Source organism: Thalia democratica, chromosome 4, assembly GCF_965202585.1.
Source record: "Thalia democratica chromosome 4, ktThaDemo2.hap1.1, whole genome shotgun sequence".
NCBI lineage: Eukaryota > Metazoa > Chordata > Thaliacea > Salpida > Salpidae > Thalia > Thalia democratica.
This window is the reverse complement of record NC_139168.1, coordinates 2692153-2715649: the sequence shown is the minus strand read 5'-3', so window position 1 is coordinate 2715649 and position 23497 is coordinate 2692153. Positions and strand designations below refer to the sequence as shown.

The following is a 23497-nucleotide window of genomic DNA, read 5'->3' as shown; positions in this document are numbered from 1 at the left end:
TGTTTTATAACATAGAGTTTGTTTGTGTAAGAAAAAAGTTATTTAAAATTCTTAATAATTTTCATTATAGAAATTGCTGATTCCTGGTAACGTAAGTGTTTACATTGGAGAAAACAAAATAAAATTGGTGCTTGTAGATAAAAGGGAACTTGGAAAAAATAATTACAACTTGCCAATTGAAAACGTTGCTAGTTTATTTTATTTTGAATTAGTTTTAATCTTTATATTATCTATAAGCTCTAAATCAGAGTTATGTTTAAATGTTTTATCGATTTTATAAAACTAGTTTGTGTTTCTTATAAGTTGTTATTGTATAATGAAAAAAAAACAGCATCTATACAAGATTTATTAGATATAACTAGTTGTAAAAACTTTGATAATTCACGTGACCATATTTAGGTTTTAACTTTAACAGTTAAATCAAAACTTTCAAGTTTAAGTTTTTAACCTAACATATTTAACCGACTTATAACTATGTACATTATTTGTGTTTCAAATGTGCTTTTCATTTACTTTCTTGAATGAAAATCGGTAAGCCTAAAACAAAAAAAAATCTTAACTTAAGTTAAAGCAAAAGTATGTTACTGTGATTATTAATAAAATATTTGCTTAAATTATTATTTTTTAACTGTCTTTACAGGAAAAGTTGGAATGTTATTTCAATATAGAATGCTTTGATTCAAATTCATGTTCTTTTAACGTTTCAACAAATAAAACTATTCACGACGGTAACATTAAAGGTAACTGATTTCAATTATTTATTTATAATTCTTACCTAATTTTTGACCTTAAAAGTTGTAAAGTAAAAAGTAGACAAACACTTTTTTTTACAATTGTTTCTACTCCAAAGTTGTTTTTAAATTGTTTTATTTAGAATGTGCAAATTTAATCGAACTGTATTTTATGCAATACGAAAAGGTTGTCAAAACTATTAACTACTAAATTTAAAACCTTGCTCTATTAAAAATACAAAAGTATACCATATTCCTTTTACACAGTATATGGGTATGAGAAAAACAGATTAAATAAGACCTGCTCTGAGTTAATTGAAGTTTTGACATCCAGATATATCAAGTAGGAATTTCTTCAAACTTTCAGAGTTCATTTTATTGTTAGTGAAATAAATTTTGTTTTAAAATTCCAATTGTTACTATATAAATTCAATTTTTTATTAAAAAAAGCTTTGGTAAAATAGAAATTACTAAACTAAACTTGACAGAACTTCTTTTCTTCAATTGTTTATAAACTCACACGATTTATTCTTTTTTTTCTAAGTATTTCATCAAATTAACTAAGATAGAGTAATTAAGTTTAAAAAAATAAATACTGCAACGATTTTTAAAAAGCTCAAGTACTAAAAAAGTCAAAAAAGTTTTTAAGCCAATAAAATTTTACAAACAACTAAAATTGTTTTTTTTTAAATCTATTTACATACTTTTAAAACTATCAACTACTTTTGATTTACAGAAAAATTTTACAAAGAAACTAAACTGTGAAGTTTTAATTGAGGGGAAAAAACTGGGTTTTCTTTCTTTGACGGAATACATTAAAATTGAAAACAAAACAAACACCACACTTAGTACAGAAACACAAAACAGTTTACCAGTGTTAACTATTATAATATCTTGTGTTACTTCATTAGCTGTGTTTGTAATGATATTTTTTATTCTGAGATGTTGTAAAAGAAATATGGAAACTTCAGGTAGTTTAATCTAAAAATGATTTAATTAATCAATCACTTGTTTAAATTTAATAAAAACTCTTTTTTTTGAACTTTTACACCCTTACCCAACAAACTATCATCAAGGCATTTAAACAAATAATTAATTATCATTATAACCAGATAAATATGTCGTTCACTTGGAAAGCATTTTTTAAGATGTTAGTCATATTAACGAACTTAAAAGTACAACACTTAAAATAAATTAATTACCGGAAAACTTCTAAATAATTTAAAAATTCAAGCTGATGATTAGTCAACATTTGATTTGTTAAAAAGCTGTTATATATTAAAGTTCAATTTATCTTTTATTTGATGATTTAAAAGTTACATTAAAATTTACTCATATAAACTAATGTTTAGTCATATTTGTTTTGTTTATGTTTAGTTAACTTAATGAAGTTTATTCTATGCTGATTTATGTTATGTAGAACTTTCACGTTTTTTGAGTGGAACTGTTTTTGGTTTTAATGTTTGTTTAAAAACAGGTATTTTTTCTGTTTTTCTGGTGAGGAGCATAATTTCTTCTAATAATAAAAATTCACACTAAAAACCTTTGTTATAAAACATAATTGAAAATTAAAAAGTAACATTTTGTCGTTAGATATGGTACTTTAGTTTAAACAAACAATTAGTTTTAAAATAAAATATTCAGAAAAATAGAACGGTTTTTTCCTACTTTATCATACTGTTATGAAAAATTATTAGATTTCGAAACCAAATTTAAATTAAATACAGATTTTTCTTTATCAGATTTATTTTAAACATTTTGATTTGAATGTTAGTTATTTTTGATGCGCTACTACAACACAGTACTTTATTTTTAAACATTTTATTGTGAAATTAGTTATATTAAATTAATCTTATATTATTCGTTTGAAAAAAACAATTATAGATCTCTTTAAACACCGATGAGCTCATTGAACAAAATATTGTTTACAAAATAAACTTTAGAAAAAACAAACAGTATGTCAATCTAATCTAAAATAAATAAAATAGTTAATTTGCTTTGTGTTTACTGCAATCAAAAAAAAAAAATAACATCAATAAATAAAATCTGTGAAGTGCGACTAGATAACCGTAAGGTTCTTCGTGCACCAGATCCTAGGACGAAACTTTTTTTTTGTTGTTCAATAGACTATAATAACTATAAAATGTAACATAAAAAAGATGTCAGATTTGTTTAATTTTAATAAGTAGTCTTATGATGAATACAAAATATACTTATGAGTTCTTTAAGACTTTACTTGCTTGGTGATTATTTTCTTCGACAAGGTTTTAAGTAGATAGTTAATTTGAGTAAATTAAATACTAGTTTTTATATTGTGCCTTAAATGTGTTATTTAAAATTAAGTTTGTGTTTTGTTGTACATACCAATAGTGTAGTTTTATTACTAATTTATCAATTTGAAAAAAAATTCTACTCTTTAATTGAACTAAACTTTTATAACACGTTCTAAAAATTAGTTAGCAAATCAAGCTTATTGTTTAAAAGTATCTTGTTGTTCGTTATTAACTTACTATTAGCTTTTAAACTAAAAATTTGATGAGGATATATAAACTTTCAATATGTTTTACTTCTCCAATTTTTACGCAAACATTTTGAGAAAAAGTATAAAACATTTTTTAGACCATCATGGAAAAGTAAAAGTTTTTTTTGAACTTGTTTAGTTGACTTTTAAGATTAACAAAAAGTAAATTCCTACACTTTACAAGTTAATTTCCAATTGGAAAGTTTTTATTCAGTGTAGTATTTATTTTTACTAAGGTCATGAAATTAATTTAATATACTGATTAGTTTATTTTTGTTAGTTTCATTTGTACTACTTGCAAACATATTCTACTTTTAACTTGACAAATAGTATTCACTACAAGTACTGCTTATTTAAATTCTTTTAATATTAAAATATTTTTTCAGTGTGTAATTAAAAAAAAATATTTTTATTAAAAGAAGACCATTAATCAATAAATTAACTTTTGAGTTATATGGCTTAATTTTTTTTTTGAATATCCTGAACTATTCAACAACTAAATTTTTATTTTGTTTGATAAAACTAAATCAAGATTTTATTGATGTTGAAGCATTATTAATTAAATAAATATATCTTACTTAAAAGTATTTTTTACTGATAAGTAAATTAACAAATATTAAAGTATTTAAATAACCATATATCTGATAAAATTTACTTAAAGACGAATCTATTTTTTAAACTGTTTTATTTTAAATAAAAAGAAATCAACAATAAAAGAATATTGTGTCATATAACAAAAAAAAAAAAGAAAAAAAAAGTAGTAAAATTAATTAAATATTTTTCAAATAGAAATAAATAATATTTTAGCGTCATACTTTAAGAGTTTAAATAAAAAATAACTCTTTTTCAGCTATATTAAAAAAAAATTACTGTAAATTAAATTTTCAAAAAAATAATTTTTACCTATAAAAAAAGTTTATTTAATTATTAAGTGCGTAAAAATAAATATTTCTATTTTATTTTACTATAAATATTAAATGAAAAAATCACAGTAACTTAAGAAATCGAGCTTTTTTCTCAATAAATAAAAAGCTCTGAAACAAAATATCAGAAACAAAACTGCAATAAAATAATTTAAAAAAATTGAAGAAGTTTAATAAACTACAGACAGCAACACCTTATAATTAATAATTTTTTATCTAAATTATTAATTTAATAATATTTTTACCAAAATAACTAATTTATAAGTCTTTTTATTAAAACTACTAAACTTTATAATATTCTATTAATATTTTAATATTTTTGTTATCGAAATTTTAAATTAAATAATCTTCTATTATCACATACTCGTGTTTTAATTCACTCGACCTAACAAACCCCTTGTTCTTTGTGACGTAATAATAAAATGTTCTATTATGACGTAATGATTAAGTTTTAATTACGTCATAAAGGATCGGTCATCACAGGACTTTGGTATCCCTGAAAAATAAAACAACAATTAAAAGTACTCTATTCACCAGAACCATAATATTTATCTACTTAAATATAAAACCTTAAAAGCACCATCATCAGTTAAATTGTACTGAAGACAATTTTGAGTACACACACACAAATACTGATTAAAGTTAAAAATATTTTGTATTAAACTTTAAAGTATAAATCACCTTAAAAGTGCCATCATTGGTGGAATTGTACTAAAGGTAAATAATAACTTACACTAAACTATTTATTACATTTGTTTTAAATTCAACCAACCTTATAAGTTCCATCATCGGTGGAGTTGTACTGAAGATAAATAAAAACTTAAAACTATTTATTTGTTTTTACTTAACATATAATTCAATCAACCTTAAAAGTGCCATCATCGGTGGAGTTGTACTGGAGGTAAAATAAAAACTGACACTAAACTTTTTATTATTTTTGTTTTTTATTTAAACCTTAAAAGTTCCATCATCGGTGGAGTTGTACTGAAGGTAAATAAAAACTTACACTAAACTATTTATTATATTTGTTTTAAATTCAAACCTTAAAAGTTCCATCATCGGTGGAGTTGTACTGAAGGTAAAATAAAAACTTACACTAAACTATTTATTATATTTGTTTTAAATTCAAACCTTAAAAGTGCCATCATCTGTCGAATTGTACTAAAGGTAAATAAAAACTTACACTAAACTATTTATTATTTTTGTTTTAAATTCAACCAACCTTAAAAGTGCCATCATCTGTCGAATTGTACTGAAGGTAAAATAATAACTTACACTAAACTATTTATTTTATTAATTTTTATTAAAACCTTAAAAGTTCCATCATCGGTGGAATTGTACTGGAGGTAAATAAAAACTTACACTAAACTATTTAAAATATTTGTTTTTATTCAAACCTTAAAAGTGCCATCATCGGTGGAGTTGTACTGGAGGTAGCCGCAACTGACCACGAAGTGTTCGCACAACCACAGCACGAAATTGCAGCTGAGTTCGCTCAAGTACTGCTTGCACTGAATGACTGCTGTACCCACATCAGCAGTTATGTTCGTGTAAATGTTGTGCACGTTGTGCTGCGATGTTATGTTGTACTTCACCGTCGACAACCCGTCTGTTTGGAAGTCGTTCTTCGCCAGTAACTCATATCTGGGGTGAAAATTATGTTCATTAAAAAAAAATATAAATTATTGTAGAAGTTAGTTATTCTGTTTGGAAGTCGTTCTTCGCTAGCAACTCGTATCTGGGTGGAAATTTATATTATTGATTTAAAACTTTAAAAATTTTTAAGAATTGTTTATAAATACTTAATTATTTTTGTTGGAAATTCTCCTTTGCTAGTAACTCGTATCTGGGGTGAAAATTAAGTGTTTAAGAATAAAGCAATGTTATAAAATGAGCGTGAATATAACATTCAATTTACGAGTTAATTACCGGGTGATTTTTTTTTTCAATTAAAAACTTGTAGAACTATTGTATTAATTAACTATTTTTGTTGGAAATGTTTCTTCGCTAGTAACTCGTATCTAAGGTAAAAATTTGTTTATTTTTAATTTAGAACTTAAAAAATCTATAAGCATTGTTTATAAATATTTATTTATTTTTGTTGGAAATTCTCCTTTGCTAGTAACTTGTATCTGGGATAAAAGTTAAGTATTTAAAAGTTAAAAATAGTTATAAAATTAACACATGAACATTTAAAACTTCAAGCTAATAGTTTGTTAATAAAGATCCTAGAACTTTAAAAAAACCTTATCAACGCTCGTCAACTCAAAATATTAGATTTTTTTTTAAATGCATACATATAAACTGCATACAGTGCTTTAAATTCAATTTAGAATTTTCATACCTGTATAGGCGTTACTGCATCTAATACATATTAAATTAGTATTGTTTAAAACAGCATTTAATTTATTTAAATAAAGTATCAGGCTGTTTTGTAACCAATATTTAAATCAGTATTGATCGCTGTAATTTGGTAACAAAATAAAGAATTGAGTTTTTACACATTATTAGAAAAGCTTAATTTTAAAAAAAAAAAAAAAAACTTTTGAAATCAATATAAACAATAATATTAAAAATTAAAAACTTAAGCTTGTTTAAATTCAATATAACAGAAAAAAAATTACACTGACGAAAACTAAAACGTACATTTTTTAAAGTTAATCATAATTGAAATTATAAACAAAGTAATAAAAAATTAAAAATTAATATACTTATAAATACAAAAACTACAAACCTCATTAAGTTTAATTTATTTCCAGAATCCCTTTCGTGATATGACATCTTGTACCTTTAAAAATATTTATAAATTTAAAATGAATAAACAATATTACCTTCAAAATAAAACATTTTTTTTGTAAAAGTTATGTTAAGATGTGAAATCATAAGGCCAGTACATGTTTTTGTTTGAAGTCTAAATTTAAAACATTAAAATCAACACATTGCAAAACTAATACAAATTATTTTAAAACACTTTCGACCAAAACTCTTCAGTTAACATACTAGGTTACTACAAAATTTTAAAAAGATATGTTGAAATGTAAATTATTAAACTTTTTGCAACGGTTCATATAGCGAGTACATGTTTTTTGTATTTTAGCGCATTAAATATTAAAATTTGTGTTTTGAAAATCTTTGCGCATGAATATCGCATGGTTTTGTTGTAAGAAAAATAAAATTTGTTACCTAAAAAAAATCAAAATAGTTTTTTTTCTTTCAAGTAGAATATAACTCAATTAAAATAAACGTAAATTATTTACTTATAGTAATTGTATAAGTTTATTACATATATCTTAAAGCATTGCCTACATACAGAGAAATGTATTAAACGAACAGTAACTTGAAAATTTTTTACTTTAGAGAAATTTTAGATTTCAAGTAACAAAATAAGTTGATACTTTTTTACCCAAATCGCCTATAATGGGAAAGTATTGCCCATATTGGGAAATCTCGCTTTAAGAGAACAAAAACTTCAATTGTGGCAACTCTGCTACAATATATACTTATAAATATTTATACCTCGCTAAATATTTTGGGGCCTGTGTAAAAAAAATCCCTAAAATTCAAATAAAACCACAAACTTTATATGTTATTTATCTTACATACAATTTTTTTTACCTGGCAAGATGTTTAGGGGGCCGATGCAAGGGGAATCCCCTCGTGTGAATCCTGTTGAACATATCGTCGTCCTCTCCACCCCAACCCCAATACAGGTTGCTGTACCCGTTTATCTGGACAAAGTGGGAAGGGGAGTGTTGGGTTACTCCTCCGAATAGTGAAGTGTATGGGAGTCTGTAATAAATATTAAATTAAATGAAAATTAAAACTATTTAGTTTTAACATAGTTATATTATTTTATATTATACATTGTTATTTTGACTTATTGTTGTTATTATTTATTGTTTATTTGAACAGATAGGCTGTCTAATAATTATGGAAGTCTGTGAGAAAAAAGATTTGTGCTGCAATTATTTATTTTCATTTTATGTTATATTTATATAACTTTGAACAGATAGAGAAAAAAATCTACTTTTGTTTATTAAAAAAATAATTGTTTATTTGGACAAAATGGGAAGGGGAGTGTTGGGTCACCCCTCCGAATAATGAAGTGTATGGGAGTCTGTTGAATAATAAATTAAATTAGAATTAAAACTATCTAATTTTATTATCGTTATTTCATTGAAGAAAATTTGAGCTTTACTATTGTCTTTATTTCATGTTATACTTATAATAATCCTAATCCATAAAGAAAAATTCCTACTTTAGTTCACACTACCTAAACTGAGACTTAACAAACATAATGTTCATTTTAAAAATAAATATTTACCAACAGTTCAAGGTTAATGTTAAAGTTTCAAATATATTATATGATTAGTATAAGGACTGAGCATATAATAATAAATAGTGTTCAGTATTTAAAGTTTAAATTAAACAACAGTAGTTCCGTAAAAACTTTATTGAAAATCATTTAATATTTGTTTTGATCTCAGTATTTATAACCGAAAAGTTTATTCTTGAAACAAATAGATACCAAGAGTTTAAGATTAAAATGACAGCTTTGAATACTTTTATGAGAATTTTTATAAAAGCTAAAGTTTAAATAGATTTAGAGTATCAACAAAAACCTAAAACTTTGATCAGTTGAACATCGTTTGTCAAAAAAAGTTTCATAAAAAATTTATTTTGTCATGTACTCGAAGCGACCATACACAAAATATTTGAACTTTACTTACGCTAACTTAGAATATTCGTTTATATATTTAGATATATATACATATATATATATATATGTATATATAGAAATAACATACACAAAATAAACTTTTGCTTGGTACAGCTGTTTCTGCGTTTAAATACAAGTAGTAAGCTTCGTATAACATTATTATTAAAGTTAATCAACATATGAAACTTCAGTGTTGGTTAAACTAATCAAGAGTAGTTCATCAAAAATATAAGTAACAATTTAAACTATTTATAACTGGCAATAAAAATATTTAAAGTTCACACCACCCAACTTGAGATTTAAGAAACGAAAAGTTTACTAAAATCACGAATGTTTACCAACATTTAAAGATAAATGAAAGTTTAAGATACCAATCTAGATAGATAAATATTAAAGCTCAAGCTTGAATAAACAGTTTCAACTTAGATATCTTAATCAACTAAAATATTATAATCAGTTAAACATCACTTGTCAAAAAAGAGCTTTATAAATATTTATTTTATCTTATAACTGAAGAGACCATGAACAAAATACTCAAATTATAATCACGCTATTTTGGAACATTCGTTTGTTAATTAATTAATTTATTTAATTAAGTTGGACTAAAACTTTTACAAAAGCTTCAATAGTTTAAAAGCAAACAATAAATGTTTGTTTCAGTTATAATATTTTTAAAAACGACAAGTATTTTTACTTGAAACCAAAAAATAAACATCCATTTATTTTATATACTTAAAAATATACAAACATAAAACTGCTTTAACTTGTTAACATATTTTAATATATACGTTCAAAGAGTTGCCACTAAAGCGAAACAGAACTTTCAAGGATTAGCGTTTGAAATGTATTGTTGTCACAACAAATATAAATAGATGTAGCGACGATTTGAATTGCAGAATAAACATTTCAGTTTAATATAATGTTTGTTTAGCGATGAGTGTCGTTAAAATAACACATTAAACAGTTTTTTAATTTAATTATACACCATAAACTAATCGAGAAAATTATATATTTTGAAAAATATAAAACTAAAACCACTTAGATTTAATTCTAAATAATCAAAAAATTTAAATCATTTAACTTTAACACTACTAATTACTTAAAGTAACTATAACATGCCAATTATTTATAGCCATAATTAACGTAAAAGTCAAGTAGCTTGGTTTTATCTTGATACATAAATACATATAATACACAGTTTCTTATTTTGATTTAAACAATAATTAAAAATAGCTTTTACCTAAGATAACTTTTATTAAAAAATCTAGGTTTTTTATTCATATAAGCTAAATACGTATGAACTTTTGTACAATTTTAGTATAATTTGAGTTTGCATTATAGTGTTTTATTACATAAAGTTAATTATTTATTAAATGTATTAATGAGGTCAAAAATTTTTGTATATAAAATAAATAATACTACACTAAATCTCTAAATAAAAGTACATTTTAACAAATAAAAAGTCAATAAAACTATGTTTGAACAAAATTACTAAAAAAATTAAATAATTCTTAATAACTGAACTTTCGGCCTAAATTTAAATTTAAAATATGTAAGCTTTTATGTTTTTGTAAAAATTATAATTTTTTCATGTAAAAAAAGAGTTCAAAATCAAAATGATGCTAAAAACTCGGTAAAAAACAATTTAAAATAAAAAAATAAGATATGTTAAAAGTACAAAAAGAACAAAACTTTAAAGTTTTATTTTAAAACTTGACCTTCTGATAGAAATCAATAGCATGTCAGTTGATTTAGAATAAAAAAAAAAATTGACATTATGCAAATATTTGGACAGCTTATGAAAGTTTTATGTTATCAGTAAACTTTAAATCTTTTACAAAAGAAACTATTAAAAATTAACGATGTTTACAGATTTGTCTAAATAAGTAATAAATCGTTCTTGCGTCTCTATGTCAGCACAAATTTTTAGTGTTATTAGTAAATTAGTATTTATTCGCTTACGACACTAAAAATTTCAAGTATAAATAAATAAACAAGTTAGAATACAAATAAAATCAGTAAAAAGTTTTAATAACTATATAAGCTATGTTTTTTTATAGATCTAAAACAAGTTTTTTTAAACATCAGCTGTGTTTAATAAAAATTTACGATGATTAGAGATTTATCTAAATAAGCTATAAATTATTCTTGTGTCTTTATGTCAAGATAAAATTTTTAGTTTTTATTAAATTCGGTTTTTTCGGTTAGTTTTTATTCGGTTAAAACACTAAAAATTTTAAATATTAAATAAATTAACAAGTTAGAATACAAAAAAACTACAATTTATTTATAGTTGATCTATGAAAGTTATGTTTATTAAAACCTAAAACTACTTTTTTAATAAAAATATCAACTGTTTCTATGATTACAAAAAAAAAACACATCTTTGATCATTTTTGACTTTCAAGTTGTTTATTAAAAAACAAGTTACATTAAAAATTTAAAAGAATGATACTCTAATTTTTTAACCACAAAAAACATATTGTGTTTTTTTTATTTACCGATGGCGTTATAAGAATTTTTACAACAGTTTTGTTTGACAAAAGAAAAAAAAAGTTAAACTTTATACTGACTGTGATAAATTAATTCAGTTCCAGTTGTTCAACAAATCAAAGTACACACAATGAGAAAAAAGTTAATTCTAAAAATAATAAATTTCTTGAACAGATCAAGAAGTGTTGTAAATATTATTTGTTTGTAATAAACTTTGAACCTTGACAAAAATAAATAAAAAACATTGTTGTTTAAACATGTACTATGAATAACAATAAACATAAATGTTGCTTTTATGTCTAGCAACATCTTGAAAACAACTTCTTAAAGTAAATACTTTCATTTATTTGAAATGATTAAATTAATTTTAGAAATGTCTTAACTGCAGCAATTTTTTTAACAGCAAAAAAAACTTTCAAAACTACAAAAGCAACAAATCGAAATTATGTTTTAGTTGATAAATTTAATTTAATAAGAAGTATTTCACTGGAGTAAACAAAAAATACTTGTTCAATGTAAATATTTTTGAATGTTTAAAATCTGCATTTAAACTTGCTTTGTTATTCAAGTATAAAACTCAAAACAGTTAAAACATTTAAAAAAAAATCAAACATTTTAAATAAAAACTTTTTACTAAAAAAATAAAACATATAAGACGTTCGTTTTAGTTTACTCATAAAAACTAACATTGTTTAAATACCACGAAACACTTAGTAATAAATAAAACTGCAATTACTAAGCTTTAAATTATATTATTATATACAAAAAACTAGGAAAGTATTGTAGAAGAAACTAGTAAAGTAATGTTTACTCATGGCGGTCTAAGGGAGTTAAAACTCGAACAATAAACTTTTTATTTGATATCGGCCAGTTTTATTTATAAACTTGAATTAAATCTTTGAAAAAAGTTATTGACTTTAAACAAAAGACTTTCCAGATATTATGCGCTTAAAACGATAATAGCTTAGAAACAAGAATAAACTGACCTAGTATTTGGAAACATCGATAAAAATTTTGAACAACTTACACTCAAGTTAACGTAAAAACTTATTTTTGAAAATTTAAGTTTAAGTATTAACTTAGCTTTTTTATTTTATCTATGACTTAAAAAATCAGGCGTTTAAATCTAAATAAAACACTTTTTGACCAACCAACTTATACCGTATTTAACTCTTAAATAGTAAAAGTTACATTTTTAAACTATTTAACGCCCTATATTTTAATGTTTACAAAATCAGTTTTAATGCAAAATCATAGTCAGCAGAACCTCAAAGGCAAGAATCTTTAAAATTTAATTTTCAAACTAATACTTGCATTAATCACTAAACAACAAACTTTTATAAAATATTTTTCCACAAAAATATATAATTTAAACTTCTAGAATAGCTTCAAAACCCTTTATCAGCCAACAAAATAAATCTGAAAATACCAACTTGTATTCATACCAACATTTAATATAATAACAAATATATTACCAATACTTTAACATATGTAAAACCTACAAAACAAGTAATTTAGTATACGATCTAGTTACCACAACCCGACAAAGACCATAACACCAATAAGTTAATCAACTAAGTTGTAACCACACACTTATATGTTTGGGTAGTTGTGTTTAAATTAAGTACTAACTTATTCAACAATTTTAATAAAATTCAACTAACTTGTAACCGTATTTATCAATTGCAACACTCATATGTTTGGGAAGTTGTGTGCATCTATACAGCAATCTGTCGTCTTCAGGTAGCAGATCTACGTCGTGGAACACGATGCAATCAAACTCGTGTTCTTGCATCGCACGTATGAATCCTATGTTCATCAGTTTCGCTTTGTTGAAAGCTAGTTCTCCAGCCTGTAGAGTTTTAAATGTTTTATTATACATAATCATTTATTTTATTTATATGGCTCGTATGAAACCGATGTTCATTAGTTTAGCTTTGTTGAACGCTAGTTCTCCTGCCTTTAGAATTATTTATTCTTTAGTACTTATAATTTATTTATATAGCGCTTATGAATCCAATGTTCATTAATTTCGCCGAATTGAACGCTAACTCGCCTGCATGTAGAACATATGTACAATTTTATTTTTTATGACTGTTGAACAAATATATCTTTATTTATATTATTGATATGTAATATACTGTAAGGAAAGAATAGAAGCTAAAGTAGGTGTATACATGTGAAAATTAAAATAATTGCTATAGGTTTTTATAGTTTAATGGTTAATAATAGATACATTCCAGTGAACTTGTTTCGCTAGGATCGCTTAAAATTATATTTTGAATATTCATATACAATTATATGCTTATATTATAAAATATATTATTTATTATTATACTATTTATATATTATTTATTTATATATATTATCATTTATATATATTATATTATTTATAAATCTGTTGAATATACATATTTTTATTTATACTAATTTATGCATGTTGAACAAATACATAATTGTTTAAATTGTTTATATGCCCTTTCAACACATATACTAAATTAATATTTTTTTTTTGTATTTTGAACAATAGTTGCTTTAAATAGTATTAAAAACTACAAGCGAAATATTAATTTTTACACTGTAACATTTTTAATAATCGGGTTAAAACTAGATAGTGTAAATGACTTTTAATTTCTTTATAAATAAGCTTTATATTTAATATTAGTTTAATTAGAAAATTAAAGTAATTTTACAGAAAAATCTCTACAGCTTACTTTGTTTATACTTTAGACTTTGTAACAACAGTAATGACTCATTAGTATAATATAAACGTGTTTAAACTATTAAACTGACAAAAATTCTTGTAAACTTTATGAATTATTAAGTTTTTAGTTGATATACATAAAAGTAATAAAAATTTCATGATAATAATGTGGAATAGCAAACAACAAACGCTATTAGAGATTGAGTTAATCATTATATATTTGAATAATTTAAAAACTAAAAAAACTAATATAACTTTTTTCTTTTTTGTCTTTCAAAAGTTCAAAAATGACAAGGAAAAAATGGGTAAAAAAATGTTTTAAATGATGGTTATTACAAAATTGTCAAAACAACAAAAAAAATTCTAAATTTTATTTCAATACCAGCACTAAAATGCTTTTATAAAACTTTCAATATTACATTTAGCACTAACTACAACTAGAGCTGTTATATGAATAAACTTTTTATCTAATTAATTAATTTTAAATATAAAAAACGTATTAGTATTACGCATATGTCAGCAAGCAAAGGAAAGAATATTTAAGAATAATTTTCGATGGAATATTTATTAAACAAAACAAATAATTTAAACACAAAAACTATTTTATTAAAAGATAAATGTATCGTTGAGTTTGTGTTTGTAGTTCTTGAATTAGAGATACACACAAAACACTAAACAAGCGAGTTTTAAGAAAATAATTTAAATCAAGCGAATATCTAAATAACAAATAGTTCATTGTAGTTAAAATTCAAAATTTTATTTACTGTGATGAACCTATTAAATAAAATTAAATTAAAATAAACAATGTCTATCTGGTGTTTATATGTTCGCATTACTTATTGCTTTGATATACATTGTATTGATATCAATCGCTTATTAATTTATCGTAAAAAATATTTAGACAGTTTAATTTATTTATCTAAACTTGTTAATTTGATTAAAAAATATATATAAAACTATGAAAGAAAATACTAAAGTTCACACAACAATGCATCTATTCGATTTTTAACTATTTGAACTATTTATAATTTTGATACAAAATATTTATTTAATATTAGTATATATTGTTATTATGATGAAAACGATAAGAACTATTCGATTTGCTGAAGACTGCATGAATTCTTAGAACAGGTCGCAACTTGATTATTACGTCATCAACGCTAGTGTGACGCAACATTCAAGCGTTGAAACGTTAGTGACGTAACAGTTAGGTGATGAAACCTTTATAACTATTTTGCTACTTCCTTCTTGCAAAAAAGTAAGTGTTTTTTTTATTGTGTTTTTTAACAATAAGTAATTTTTGTTTTACCGAAATCTGAACTGCTTTATATTAAACTTAACATGTAATAATACTTAATTTTAGTTTTAAAAAAATACATCTTAAAGTAATGTTTATTTTATTAAAGATAATATTTTAATTGTTGTTTTTATAAATGCGTTTCAATAAAATTTTTCCTAAATAAAATATTTATGGTTATGACAGTTTCTTATTTTAGTTAAAAACAAATTTAAGACTTTTAATAAATTTTAAATCTATTGAAGGTCGATAACTCGTAAAATTTTTGTGCTAAGTTGTCTTTTTGATATGAATACAACGAAAAATTTTAATTGGAAAATAAAATTTCTGAACATAAATTATGCGAAATAAAGTTGTGAACACATATTAAAAAACATAAAAAATTTTGATACATACTTTATTGTGTTAGAAAAATTAAAACTTTTATTATAATTTATAAACGCTTTGTTAACTTCAGCTGTTTTAAGCAGTAAAACTTTTTATTTGTTTATAAACTTTTTCGTCTAAACTCGCGTTATGTAATATTCTTCTGTAAAAGTATTAAAATTAAAATTTTAATATGAAGAACACTTTTTTAAATATCAGCTGTTTGACTATAAAGAGCTTGTTTTTAATAATAGATTAATCAAAAAGCAGCTGAAACTGTAAATATCTATTTAAAACTATTAAACTTGATTGGTAAATAAAAACTATCAAGTCTAAATTTTAACATCAAAACATCTTTTAATTTGGCCAAAAACATTGATACACTATAAATTTTCAACCTAATAAATATTTCAAAATCTGATCGAAGTTCTAAAAATATTTAAAACATCTTAAAACAGCAAATAACAAAATGTAAAATTTGCATCGAATAATATTTACTGCGCGAATTGTTGAAACAATTCCAAAATATGTCTTCGATTTGTATTTTTACAAACCGAACGCCAAAAACATTTGCAACAAAACAGAATTTACTATGAAAATCAAACTTTGGCAGTGGAGAGATAATGCAATTATAAAAGTTTGTTCTGTATATAACATCAAAAATTAGAAATGGTAATAAAATGATTGTTTTTTGAAAAACTTTTGGAGAACTATTTAAATTGGAGAAGTTTATTTGAAAAAGTTAGAAGTATATTTAAATTAAAAACTTACTAAAAATTTTATGACATACTCTGTTAAAAAAAGATAAACAACTTAATACAGAACTAAAACTTTAAAAACAATCAACAATTATTAAAATATTTAAGAAAAAACCAAACATACATACAATTTATCATTAAAAAGTTATCACAATAATTTATAGCTTATTTTTTTTAATAACAAACAACAGTTCTTTTAACAGACAACATTTTGTTTCTATTACAATGTTTAAAACCCAAACATGAAAAAATTACCTTGAAAAACAACTTTATCATAGAAAAACTCAATTATCATTAAAAACCAGCAAAAATAAATAAACAAAATTGTGCATTTTTATAAAAATAATAAACAAAGTTGTGTATTTTGATAAAAACTAAAAGATAGAATTGTTTACTTTTGATAAGAAATAAAACTGTTTATCTTGACGCAGTAATTTCAGTACAAATATTATATTTTGAACTATTCACTTGCTACTTTTTAGTAAATAAAACTACAAATATTATATTTTGAAACTATTCACTTGCTACTTTTTAGTAAATAAAACTACAAATATAATGTTTTGAAAGTATTTATTTGTTCCTTTTTAGTAAAAAAAAATACAAATATTATATTTTGAAACTATTCACTTGTTCCTTTTTAGTAAATAAAACTACAAATATTATATTTTGAAAGTATTTATTTGTTCCTTTTTAGTAAAAAATAACTACAAATATAATATATTGAAACTATTTATTGTTCCTTTTTAGTAAATATAAGTACAAAAATAATATATTGAAACTAAGAAATCAAAACTGAAAAAAATCAAAATTGTAAAAATCAAAATTTAATATATGTCCCATACATATGCTTCTATTCATTACAGTATTTATATTGAAACTATTTACTTGTTATTTGACGCAGTAGTTTCAGTACAAATATATTGAAACTATTCACTTTTTTCTTTTTATTAAATAAACTACAAATATAATGTTTTGAAACTATTTACTTGCTACTTTTTAGTAAATAAAACTACAAATATAATATTTTGAAACTATTTATTTGTTCCTTTTTAGTAAAAATAACTACAAATGTTATGTTTTGAAACTATTTATTTGTTCCTTTTAGTAAATAAAACTGCAAACATTATATTTTGAAACTATTGTCTGCACCAGACTTCTGTTTTGCGCATTTTAATAAATAATTTATTTTGCATTTTGTAAATCTATAATCCCCTTTTCCATTGAAAACTTTCTCTTAAGCTTTAATTTTTTTTTTTAATCAACTATTGTCTTAAAATAGTTAACAAAAATTACAATGGTTGTCACTGAACATATTTTGTTAAGTTCAAATGAAAATATGCTGTGGTAATAAAATCAAGTTTTATAAAATATTCGATACTTCGATAACTTTCTTAATACATCTTTGAAAATTATTAGCACAATTTTGAATAAACTTTTTACCTTTATACTATTAAATTACTGCTTGGAAGTTATTTTTTAGTTATTGATAGATGATTTTTAACGAACTTTACTTAGGTATTAAATTACTAACTTCTTGTTACAAAAAGTTTTATTACAATTTAGGAGAAAAGCATAATTACTGTAAACAAAATAAACAATCAATTTGTTTATTTTGTGGTAGTTCAGACTGCTCGAAGTACAAAGATTAAATTGTTAAAAAAATAAAACTTGTTTAAAATTTTCTAAAAACTTTGTATTGTTATTATGTTTTATACCAGTGTTCCAAGCAAACATTGCACTCAAATAGAAACAAAATTAGAGTAATTATAAGCTTCTGAATTCTTAGCTAACGAAATCTATATTTTTATTTGAATCCTACGTTATATTGCGAGTAAACTTAATAAATTATTGCAATCTTTATATTAAAAAGTTATTAAATAACCAATGTGGCCAACTGTTTTTGAGAAATTTCTTCCAGGTTTTGAAAGTAGACATTTTTGGGTCTACTTTTAGTTTGTAACTTAGTTTAAGGTAAAACTGTTTAGATAGCATAACAACATTGAAAAGATAACGTAAAGCATTGATGATGAGAATTTTTTTTTAATATATCAGATATTTTGAGCCAAATAGAAATTTTACTACTTAACATGTAAAAACTGGTTAAAATTCCAAGTTTGTTAGTGATTTTTGTTCAAAATCCCAAGCTTTTTTTTTTTTAATTTATTAAATTCTAATTTTTTCTAGGTTTTTTGGCACAAATTTCAAGTTCAAGATTTTTTTGACTTTTTCAGGATTCCAGGTTTATTGGCAACCCTGAATAACGAAACGGTTGTAAAAATTGCGTTTCTTTTAATTTATAACTTCGACAACCTCTGCTTTACAAGTTATTGATAACTGAAATACAAAATACTGCAAAGTAAACACTATTGATATTTTACTCTATTTTAGGCATTAAGTATTATATAAATAAAAAACAAACTAACTCTGATATTTAACTTAAGAAAAATATTTAAAACTTATTTTACCTGATGAACAACGTAAACTTTATATGCGAGCTGTTGCCTCTGCAAAATGGGGTGAATGTGCCACAACAGCGCCCTCAAGTGGAGTTCCCTCGCTCGGTGTGGGATGATTATCGCCACACGTGACCTGAGTGAAAAATTTTATTTAAAATATATTTTTGTATATTTAGGTTTTATGATTTAGAAATAAAATTTCAACTTATTTTCTATAACTAGTGTTCTTTTTTTATAAAATTTTTTTTCAAATTAATTTTAAAAAACACTTGTCTCTTTTACATATTTATACATATATAACTTAGTTTTTACTTAAAAATAAATTTTAAAAAATATATTTTTCAAATACTCAAACATCTTAACATGCCTCGTGTATCATATATATATAAATATTTATTTCCACTTAAATACAAATATATTTAATAAACACTTAACTCACCTAGCAACGCAATCTGGCGGTTCGTAGAACCCTCCAATGAGAATGTTCGGATTCGCATGACTGGTTTCAGCCAATGAGGGCGGGGTATCGTTGAAGTGGATCGACAGTCTCCCTTCTGTTTTGTTTTGTCATATTTTTCGAAGAACATTTTTTTACTTATCAATAAAATTTTAATTTTCCTTCAAACTTTATTAATTTTTCGTTTTTAGCAACTTGTTTTGAATATTGTAACTATAAAAAGCAACAAAACAAGCGAAAAAAACATAGTATAGGTTTAAAGAAGTAAAAAATGTATAATAAACTGAGTTTAAAAATACTTTAGTATACATATTTTGTTATAATTATTTCAATAAGGTATATTATTGAATTATAAAAACTAGTAAAAGAAGAATAAGTTATAAATACAAATTTCAAAATAACGAAAACAATTTTTTTTAATGATTTAAGCTCGAAAATACTTTGATACATATGTTTTGTACATCATTTAAATAAATAAATAAAAAGTATTAAATATAAAGTACAGCATTAAGCATCTCAAACGAACAAAAGGCCAAGCATCCAGCTGTGAGATACAAAATTTTTGAGTAAAATATTTGTTGAGTGTGTAATAATCTACTTGAAATATTACTCATTATGCTTGTTTTTTTAAACAAGCAATTTTGTTTACTTGGTATTATACTTAAATTTTCAAATAAATAGCTCTTTAGAAAGTTCTATAAAAGTTACATTCAATCAGATATAATCTACTTGAAATATTACTCATAATGCTTGTACTTTTTAACAAGGAATTTTGTTTACTTGTTTGGTAAATTAAAATTGCGATTTTAATATATCTTTCGAAAGTTTTATAGACATTAAAACTAATCACTTATAATCTACTTGAAATATCACTCGTAAAACATTATGTTTATTAATTTTAAACTAAATTATTCGTTCTTAATATGTGTTTTATGGAAACGACATTTAATCAGTACAACTAAGAAGTTCAATTAAATTTTTTTAAACTAATATTGTTCAAAGTTTACTTTTTATTTTAGTGATCTTTTATGTAAACAAAAATTGATTCTTTTAAATAAGCAATTTTGTCAGTTTAGAATTATCTTTCAATTGTTATTTCAATAGTTCTTTTGAAATGATAAAATAAATATTACGAGTATACTTGGCGAGTTCAGAAAAGTGCAAATCATACCAATATTATTGTTTTAGTTTTTAAGTTCATCTACTTTTAAGTAAGTTAAAACTTGTTTAAACTTTGCAATGTTTTTATCAAGCTGTCTAAAAATATATTGTTAACACAATATATTAATATGCAAAAATTGAGTTTAGTTTAAATATTCAATAAGCCAAACACCGACTAAAAACCAAGTTTATTTAACAACTAAAAAAAAACTAAAGCATCAATTAAAAATAAACTACCACTAATACACCTTTTTAACTTTATAAATAATTTAAATATTTATATATATCTATATTTACTGCATATAAAAAATTTTAAACTAAACTGCAGTTCAAAGCAATTTTAATTTAGATAAGACATTTAAAGATATTAAAATTGGTATTTATTTTTAAATAAACTAAAGTGTAAATTTATGTTTTTTTTTCTAACAGCTAGGAAAACAACTAGATTTACAATATAACAACTTGCAAATAAGATTAATACACATTTGTAAATAGTTTATCTAGATAAATTCTAACAAGCATACTCATGGGAATTTAACTGAAATGTATTAAAGGTCAGCGAGTTACCTGCTAAATATAATCTTTCCTATGCTGATTTATATCAATTAAAATATTTTGTATATTATTACATTATTATTATTATTATTATTATTATTATTATTATCATTATTATAAACATTTATTTTTGTTAATAAAGCATTAATACAACGAGATTGTTCTACTAAACTACTTAAAAACTAAGCAGATTCATTAATTTTAAAAAATAAACGCAGACATGAAGTTTTTATGACTAACTAGCTATTGCATGAGCAATAACAACAACGTACAAACCGGAACAAGTTAAAGTTATAAAAACTTTGTACTTTCCCCATAATAACTAAATTCGTATTTCAATATTGCATACTTTATTAATTAGAATTTGTACGTATTTATTCGTATTACAATATTGTACTTGAAGTTTAATTGGAATACTAAGAGAGAAATTTTAAAATTATATGTAATTGCATGATAAATAAGTCAGGCTTTCTTTAAACTACTTTTCCTAAGATATAAACCTTTTATTTTTAATATCGGACTAAAACGTATCAAACAAAAGTTTGTTGATAATAAAAGTTTTAAATTTTGAACCAATAAGCTGTGAATGTTTAAGAAAAATCAACACAAAAAACACGTAAGTCAAGTAAATATGTCAATACTTGCCTAAAATATATCATATTTTCCTAAGTTTAAATCATTTTGAAAACCGTGTCAGTTTAAAACTCTTATTATAGGTCTCATAATCGTAAAAGTTAAAAACTTTAAACCAATTATCCTTGAATTTTTAAAGAAAAATTTACACAGAATACGCATTAGTCAAGCAAAAATGTCAATATTTGCCTAAAACTCTAACAGGGAACGTGATATTTGTTTAAACAACTTAAAATTTATGATCTTTCAACATACTTTCAACTTATTTAAGAAGTTTTTTGCGTTGTGTAATTATCCGGTTAATTATTCGCATCGTCTGCGTAAATTAATGCTCTAGAGTGTAATAAACATGTTGCTGAAAGCGCTGAAACATTTGCCAAAAAACCATTCAACTTTTTACAAGTTACTAGCGCATCAGTCATAGTTTAGTTAGAGGTAGTCTAGAAAAAATTACTCTGGTGTTAGTTATATTAGGAACAATTTTATGCAAAGGAAAAAAAAAGTTTAAAGACCAATAAAGCATTTTTATAATATTTATTTTAATCTAATTACATAAAATGCACATGTAATTTTCATTAGGAAGTATTTCAAAACATATTAAAACGCATAAAAAGCTTAAAAGTTACAAAATTTTAGCACCTACGATAGTTAAAACATCTTTTCAAACCTAAACATAGGTCTGAAGTTCCTAATATAACCTAAAATAACAATAAATAGATTTAAACATATGATGAAAACTTTTTAAAAATTAAACCATAAAAGTTGCATGTTTTATTTATCTAAAGACATTGCAAACTATAACACATAAAAGGGCTTGAACGTTACAAAAACAAAACAGTTAAAATTTCCAACACAAATACACCTTTAAATAGGAGTGTTATTGTCACAATGATTGATGTTGTTTACGGTTGCTATGCTTGTAATATTTTGATAGGTTGGTAATGAACAACATGTATATTAGTGCTCTAACGTGTATTTAGCGCAGACTTTGCAAAAAGCCAAATTGTTACTAATATGCACGTGTCAGCAATTTTCATTTTGGTAGATCTAATCGATAATTTTAAACGAAAATCAGCTAATCTTGTAATTTTGCAGATTTGTGTGATTTTTATCTCTTAAAATCATTGCTACTTTTATAAACTTTATTGGCGCTGTAAGATTTTATACTAGACTTTTGAGCATTACACTAGTATAAAAGGTTATAATGAACTTTACTTAATATGATTAATGTAGTTTAAACATATACTAATAATTTTTTTTTTTTAATTTTAATCAAACTTATAACATAAGTTGAAAATTTTTATTTAGCTCATAATGTTAAAGGATCTTTTTTAACTTAATTATGTGAGACATAAATTACCATTTTTATTCAAGATTTAAATAGGTATTTGTTTTGTTAACAAATTGTTTACTTTTAAAAGTTGTAAAATTAACCGAACATAACCAGTTTTACGAAACCATGATTTTTTCATAACTTCCAGGCAAACAAATCATAAACGGCTTATGATTGCAAAATAAACATTTTTAATAACTTTTAAACAAACATTCTCAGGCTGTCCGATTAAAACGTAAATACGCGGTAAACAGATTGTTAAAAAAAGTCTGAATAATTCATTATTTAAGTTCAAAAATCAAATATAGTCAACTTAAAATTAAATTAACTCTAGTTAAAACTGAAAAAAATAGAATAGTTTAATTAGTAGAAATCTTGATTAAGTGGAA

At 23.3% G+C, this 23497-nt stretch overlaps 1 protein-coding gene across 2 annotated transcripts in view; it reads right to left on the bottom strand.

Annotated features, from left to right (window-relative positions):
• Positions 1–4368: 4368 nt before the first annotated feature.
• Positions 4369–23497, bottom strand: part of LOC145835126 (beta-1,4-galactosyltransferase 4-like) — a 29641-nt gene continuing 10512 nt past the window's right edge. The window contains exons 3-9 of one of the 2 annotated variants that reach the window (XM_082942675.1): positions 19409–19523; positions 18979–19102; positions 13053–13240; positions 7791–7964; positions 6910–6963; positions 5573–5819; positions 4369–4671 (exon numbers count right to left, since the gene is read on the bottom strand). In XM_082942675.1, the coding sequence (XP_082798801.1) occupies positions 4636–4671; positions 5573–5819; positions 6910–6963; positions 7791–7964; positions 13053–13240; positions 18979–19102; positions 19409–19523 (938 nt within the window). In that variant the 3' untranslated portion in view covers positions 4369–4635. Of the gene's footprint in view, positions 4672–5132; positions 5248–5572; positions 5820–6909; positions 6964–7790; positions 7965–13052; positions 13241–18978; positions 19103–19408; positions 19524–23497 lie in introns of those variants that run through there. The other variant, XM_082942676.1, reaches the window with a different exon arrangement.